This window comes from Semicossyphus pulcher, unplaced genomic scaffold, assembly GCF_022749685.1.
Source record: "Semicossyphus pulcher isolate SPU_LCO1_2020_fin unplaced genomic scaffold, fSemPul1.0.p SCAF_6, whole genome shotgun sequence".
Lineage (NCBI taxonomy): Eukaryota > Metazoa > Chordata > Actinopteri > Labriformes > Labridae > Semicossyphus > Semicossyphus pulcher.
In genome coordinates, this window is record NW_027211737.1 from 32,207,101 (window position 1) to 32,214,385 (window position 7,285).

Here is a 7,285-nt window from a genome sequence, read left to right on the forward strand (position 1 = left end):
GGCTGCAGCCCCTCAGCTGAGCGGTGCGGGATAGACAGTGGTCGTAAAGGAGCTGAAAAGTGTTTCACACTTGTGCAATAAAAGGCTCGAGTTACCGTCCTGTCAGGGCCGGGAGGTGCCGGTGGCCCAGCCAGCCGTGTTCCTGAGGCCAGACAAAAACACCTTTCTCTGGGCACACGAGCTGCTGGCTTGGCCCTGACTCAAAACATTCAGGTTCATTCACGTTTTGGCTCGAGACTGTTTTGTCTAAGATACCCAGAACACATTTGTAGTCTTTGGGTAGTGTTCGGGACAGGTGACGTGCGCGGACGCACAACTCCAGGTCCTCCTGAAGTGAGAGTGGAAGGGGATATGTGGGTTTGGAATTGGATTAGCGCTGCTAGACTGGAGAGGGCCTTGAAGTATGTGCCAGTCAGGGGTTTTGTCAGTGGTCGGCCTCTGCAGAGCACATATCACTGCATTATGATAATGGCTGTTAAAATTCCAGCCATTCTCTGAACACAGTTACAACAGGGTCACATTTTATTCTTCAAATCATATAAAAATTATCAAAAACAAATACACAGAATACTGAATATAAAAATCTTCATGCTCCAATAAATAACAATATATAAATAAAAGTTTCAGCAGATACATTAAACAGTCTGAACAATGCACATCAGGGACAGAAGTCGTAGCCAAAGCTGCTCGGTCAGTGAACCACAGTTTACAGACGGAGTCCACCTGCTGCTCCAGGAACACATCGACATGCTTCCGTCAGGTTACAGACTGACGTCTGGGCTGCTGCTCCAACGTCTGATGCTCCACACGACACATTTGGCATCTCCAGGACGTATAAAAGCGGTAAAATGAACTTTACAGTCTTGTAATTCTCATAAACAAATTCTGCCGCGTGGTTCCTTTCTCTGAGAGAGACGGGGAAGAGGAGGAGGAGGGGGGACGGACAGACAGAGGCGAGCAGACGAAGGGTCTCCCCTGAGGAACATTTCTAAAGACAATTTATATATTTTGGAGAGATAAACCATCTGCCTGTTTGTTCTTCTCATAAATTTTCCAGTCAGTTTTACTAGCTCGTCTCATCCACGTCTCCCTGTCCGGGCTGTGTGTGTTCTTTGGTAGCGTGCTGCCTGTCCTCGGCTTCAGACAGCTCTGTTCTTATCGGGTCTTTGAGGGCACCTGGCCCTATTCGCCTTTTGTTCATGCCCTTACATTTCATAACTACATCAGGGCACTTTGTTGCTTCACCTGGTGGAGTCTTAAAGTCACGGCTGACCTTAAATATTCTCCCGGCCAAAAAGGATTTCTTGGAGTAGAAAGGAACGTCCACAAGATGGTTGGTTTCCTGCTGAATTAGATTAACTTACCAGCCACATAACAAGTTTATCAGCGTTTGGCTGACAGTTAGTTGGTTATTTTCCCGTTTCCCTTTCGGAGCAGACCAGCATCTATGTCTGTTCGTCAGGAGGAAGTCCTCCTACATTAGAGCGGCTGACAGTTATGTTTTTGGGTTCACTTCCAGCCGTTCATCTCTTTGAGCTTGCTGATGCTGGTCCCTTTGATAGGAGTGGAGGGTGGGGGGTTGTAGAGAGGCAGGGTGGGGGTGCTACAGCCTCGTGTCAGCAGCTTCTCTGTGGGGACTGTCCACACGGTCCGAGACGACTTCTTCTTCGGCTTGTCCGTCTTGTCTTTAGAAGTGCCAGGAGACATGGACTGGAGACGAGACAGTAAGGGCACGTTATTAGAGCGACATAAGAACATTTTGACTGACAGTGAATGAAGCTGCTTCACAGACTGACTGATGTGGACAACAGCAGACCACCAACTGCCCTTTTCTGCGTTGTTAAATCGTCTGGTGGTTTTAAAGAGACTGTGTAACCCCCTAAATAATTTCACCATTCACTTTTATTTGTCCGTGCAACCTGCAGCTCCAATCTATCCGGCCTCACGTCTAACCTGTCCAGCTGCCTCAGTGTCGGCTCTCCTTTCTTATTTAGAGGAAATGAATGTGACCTACGCAGCAGCAGAGAGCTAAGCAGCTGAGCTTAGCAGCATTTCGTCCCGTTCCTGCGTAGCGGTTCTTCTTTGGCAGCAGCAGGACGAAGGACACAGCCAGAGACAGATGGTAGAAGCTGTGGACGTAGGCGTAGTCCCACTCCTGAAGCGAAGGTGTAGGACACAGGCATTCATTAAACTTTAAGTTACAGCAACATGTGAAGCTGGACAGTCAGACACAAACTATCTGCAGCACAGATAGTTTGTGTAAAGATAAAACTGCTCATGAGAAACTTCAATCATCTTGAACAATGTAGAAATTTAGGATCCAGTAAAACAATGTTTATAAGTAGGAATGTTACCCTTTGACAATCACACTGGCTCGCCGTGATCTTTGTATTTTATAATATAAATGTGTTGATTTATGTAACAGTCACCTCAAAGTAGAAACGCAGCATCAGAGCGAGAGCACCGAAGCAGCAGCCTGGACCGACCTGCTGCGTGTACACCGTCTTCTCTGGATACACCGCCCTCAGCTGCTTCATCTTCTGCAGCTGAAATCACAACGTCATCCACGAGACATGCATGAGTTTCAGTCATTGATTTGATCACCAGAAGAAAGGGAAAGGGCAAAGTGCAAAGCGGAAGCTGAAAAGAGAAGAAGAAGGTGGAGAGGAGCTTAAGAGGAAAGAGGAAGGACAGAAAGAGCAAATAGAGCACTCACCCATTTGACGGTGATGATGAAGACAGCCGATCCGATCGGTCCTGAGTAGATCCCGTAGCCCCAGCGATCCTGGTAGATCCTCACAGCTGTAGTCAATACTCCAAACATGGTGATACTGGAGCGCTGCGGTTCATCGAAGTCGCCCAGAGCTGAGACAAGGAGACACAGACCGCACGTGAGATACAGCTTTCATTTATGTAATATACTGGTGACAGATCCTGTAGAGACCTATTCTTATTATTAATGATAACAATGAGCCTAATCCAGTTAAAGAAATGATGCTGTTTTACCATAAGAGAGTATACTGGTCCAACACTCAGACATCTGGCTCGTGTATCAGGAACAGTGGGGCCGATGTCTGACTGATATATTCAGCTCTTTAGTTTTGTCTGTGTGCATGTTCTACGTTTGTGGGGCCGACAAGTTTTATGGATACTTTTTATATTTGCATATTTGCTTGATTTTGTTTTCCAGTTGTTGAAGTCGAGCCTGACGTCGCCGTCTGTTCCAAACCATACATGTTGTTTATTAAACGCTGGTATCGGATCAGAACCCAGTGAGGCACCAGCCAGGACCGCCAGGCCTCGTGAGATTGAACTCCACTCGTGTTTGACAGAAGCTTGTCCTCGGTGACTCGGATGCTCTGCTCACTTACAATCATTGTATCTGCTAAATATATATGAGATGCTCCTTGAAGACTGTTTGTGAGTGAATGTGAGATGAGTCTTGTGATAGAAGCAGATTTCCTGGTGAAACATAAACGTTTAATCGACTTCTTCAAATAGTCGGTGAAAGAACTCTTTTCAGCGTCGCCTGTTGAATGTCTTTGTAGCAGAAGAATGCGCACTGTGTCCTCAGTATCAGCCGATACCCGAAACCCAGTTATTTGGTATCAGCACTGACAGAGGCACACAGGTGTGTCCCGTGTTAAGATGTTTAGACTCCATTCAACAGACGTTGGTTTCGTACTTTTTAAGGACCATTTCAATCTGTAAACATCCTGTCTGCTTCTCCTTTGCTTGCTAACTATGTAAACTATTTTACATTTAGTACATCGTCACTAACAAGGACAGAACGAGCCCTGAAGTCAGCTGTCGAAGCATTTGGTGTCTCGCAGCACGTGATTTAAAGCCCTTGCTGCAAAACCTCAGGGGCTTAGATGAGTCGATTGGAGGGGAGCAAATGTATTCACGCGTGTGTAATCGTACAAGAGAGTGACAGCAAGTATGAGCACATGTGAGACACAACATATGCTATGAACAACTGTTGCAGGCGGGGCTGGTTGTTATGATCCTTCTGCCTGGGGATGGTCGTCGATGAAGACTAACTGATGAATTTTATGGAGCTTGCTGTCTTTAATTTACACAAACAAGTTTCAGTTTGTAAGAAAGATCATGGAAAGAAACAAGTGCACAAATAAACTGTAGCATAAAGACGAGTGAAAGACTCTCCAGGTCATGCGAGCATTGTGAACCTTGATTAGGATGATGTGTGTAGAGACAACATACGTGCTGCTACCTGCTGCCACACCACAACACCTTCTGTTGCCTAATGTCTGTAAGAGTGTCAGACTGTACACCAGTACTCACCTATGAGTGTGACCCACATGGAGAGAGCCGTGCTGTAAACACTGAAGTACTCCAGAATGTCGTATTTCATGAAGCACAGGATGGAGAGACCCGGACCGTCACATGCGTGGTAGATCTGCAGTGACACAGACGAGTGCTCGTCACACACACAGTCAAAGAACCGATAAGAGGTTCAGTTCAGGAAGATTCCAGTCAAGTTATTGGAGTTACTTCCAGTGAAATACAACAATAACAGCAGAATGAGGAGTTTAGTTTAGCACAGTGTGTCAAATCCTGTCCTACAGACTCTCAGCAAAGAGCGGTGCACGACACATACGTGCAGTCGTTTAGACGATGAGAATAAGTCGTCTGTTTTGCAAAATGAAAGGTTTTGTTTGATAGTTTTAGTTACTTTGGTTTCATGAAATCAGATGGCAGGATTGTGATGTGGTAAATATTGGGACAAAATGCTGCATAAACCCAAACCTTCCTTTTGATTGTGTAAATTCTGTTAAATATTATATAAAATATATTAAAAAAATAAAGCTTCACTGAGACAACACAATCAATGAATGAACAATGCTGTTGAAGTTGTTTTCTCACCGCAGTGAAGAACATGGTGAAGAAGTAGACCATGGCCTCCATGTGGAAGCCTCTCTTAGCGGCCACGCTGGCTGTAGGCAGGAACACCAGGCTGCTGACGGTAGGAAGCAGCATCTTGGCAATATAAGCACCCATTATGGAGGGACAGTGAACACAACTTCTCTCTGAAAGTCTGAAGCTGAGAAAATGTGTTGTAGAAGTTCCTCTGTCTTTGAATGTGTCGTATGAACAAGTGAAGAAGATGGTCGAGGTTAGGAGAGCAGATATCCGGTCTCTCAGTCCTTCTTGTGAGTGAGTGGAAGAGCCACAGAACGCATGTACAGCACACGTACACTCCCTCACAGTGTGAACACACCCAGCTGTCCGGTTTGGCCCTTTAAAGTTTAAATGTCCCCCCGGCTGGCAGGTCCACAGAGGCCTGTATGTGCAGTGTCATGACTGGGCAGCTGTTTGCATACCGGTGCATCAAGGGAGGGGCTGCAGGCAGGGCGAGGCCGTACATGCCGTATTGTAGGATATCTGTGACCAATGTTCACAGGAGGTAGTATGTCCTTTATTGATATGGTTACCATGTTTCAAGATGGTGGGAAATCAACCCAGTGAATGGTGCTCGACCATAGCCTGTGTATGTCTTAAGAAGGTGCGTGCACGTAGCCTCTTGGCGCAGTAAACATGTTCCTAATGAGTTAATCTTCCGGTGAGCGTTAGCTGATTACTGAGTGTTAGTGTCAACCAGTCACTCCTCCACAGCTCAGCCCTCTGACACAAACATGGTCAAACTCAAGGCTTCAAAAGAGTAGTTCAGAAACAGATGGGTGACATCACGCTCGCTACCTTCACTGCTCATATACAGTCAACACATTCAACCAGCAGATGTGCCACACAACACTTTCTCCATTTCATGCTCTACCTACTGCATTCGTCTCATGTCACAGACTTTACATTGAGAAGATGTCAGGCTTATAGAAAGAGTATGAAATCTTCATGATTTAAAAGCCTGTAACACAAAGACCTCCATGTGATGCTGTCTGTCGTTATAGGTGTCCTGTCAACTGCATCTTTTATGATGGTGGACTGTAAGGAAAATGCTTTTTGGTCCATCAGGAGATCTGACACTGAGACAGAGAGGGAGCAGGGCTGGCACACCCGCACTGTATTGACCTATATTTATACACCAATAAACCAATAACAAATAATAAATCACCACATTACACAAGTTAACTGATTAAAATACTTTAAAACATAATTAAGAGTAGCGACGGTCTTTCATCCATGGCGGACAGTTTGTCTGGTGGGTGGGACACCGTGTCTAAAGGATCTTGGTGGATCGTAGTCGTGACCGTGAATGCTTCTGTTATGATTTGTAAAAATCAAACAGCGAGCCATATAAGGTTCACGTCTGTTTGCCTCCTCTCAGTGATCCATATTTGACTCTGAGCTGCACTGTTGCCCCCGGGAAGGATCTCTGTACGCATGTCTTAAATGATCCCATCATGGTGAGACAGCAGTTGCCCTCCTCTGCTCTCCTCTCAGCTGCTACACCTGCTCAAAGGCTCGAGGCAGCGACACAAAGGGTGCAGTATTGCTGAGGGCTTTCACCTCACGCCTCAGATTCTCTGAGTGTTTGAGTAACCCGAGCTGCCGGGGCCGAGGCTGGACACAAACTCTCAGGCCTGATGGAAACACTCTCATTGCTTAACCACGCCCTCTACCGGAAACTTCTCTGCAGAATCTGACCGTCCTGTTGTGTCTACACTTGTTGCAACCTTTGTGCTAGCACCCCAAACCGACCGGTCTGGAGTTTATGTAGCATAGTTAGACAAATCAAGAAGTTTGTTTCTATTTGTAATGTGTTCATATGAAAACACTGAGCTCAGCATGATGAAATAATTGGCATTCTTGAAGCTGAACTGTGGTTGCAGGTCACTCTCTATGACCTTTGGACTCCGCAGCACCCAGCAGGGTTTTTTTTTTTTGACGAGAATGTGCACATGTCCAGCCCACCTGTGGGTGAGAAGGTATTTGCTACAGTGAGGTAAACTGATGCAGTATACCAAGTCTTAATTAGTACCACTGTCACTGGCAGCATGAGTCCAGTGAACTCGGATGACCCCACACCAAACCTCTACTACAGAGCTGGTGGTCAGGAGGTCAAAGGGGTCAAGTCCTGGTTGTACTTTGGAATGTATGTAGGATGTGAAAGTGTGAGAAAGGCATTGACATGATCCGACACAGACATGGACAGCAGTGTGCACACGTGCAGTTCTGTTTACACGCGTGGACACGTCAGCAAACAAAGAAGCTACTGAAGCCTCTCGCGGACTGAACGTAGAGTTGGATTTTTGAGAGCTTGTGATGCTGGATTTGCTGTTATTAAAACTTAAATAAAAAATCTATT

General features: G+C 45.9%; 1 protein-coding gene across 1 annotated transcript; it reads right to left on the reverse strand.

The window, feature by feature from the left end:
• Window positions 1-1,509: 1,509 nt before the first annotated feature.
• Window positions 1,510-5,022, reverse strand: mymk (myomaker, myoblast fusion factor). The gene is made up of 6 exons (XM_069683825.1): window positions 4,888-5,022; window positions 4,306-4,420; window positions 2,717-2,865; window positions 2,430-2,546; window positions 2,015-2,155; window positions 1,510-1,710 (listed from the first exon to the last, which is right to left on the reverse strand). Exons 1-6 carry the CDS (start codon window positions 5,020-5,022, stop codon window positions 1,510-1,512), a joined length of 858 nt encoding a protein of 285 aa, XP_069539926.1.
• Window positions 5,023-7,285: the final 2,263 nt, after the last annotated feature.

Bases quoted from the DNA above. Each gene is read 5' to 3' on its own strand.
- mymk (XM_069683825.1), bottom strand. From the start codon at position 5,022: ATGGGTGCTTATATTGCCAAGATGCTGCTTCCTACCGTCAGCAGCCTG. The intron at 4,421-4,887 runs GTGAGAAAACAA...GTGTCACTGCAG, and splicing joins TCACCATGTTCTTCACTGCG to ATCTACCACGCATGTGACGG. The intron at 2,547-2,716 runs GTGAGTGCTCTA...TTGTGATTTCAG, and splicing joins TCATCATCACCGTCAAATGG to CTGCAGAAGATGAAGCAGCT.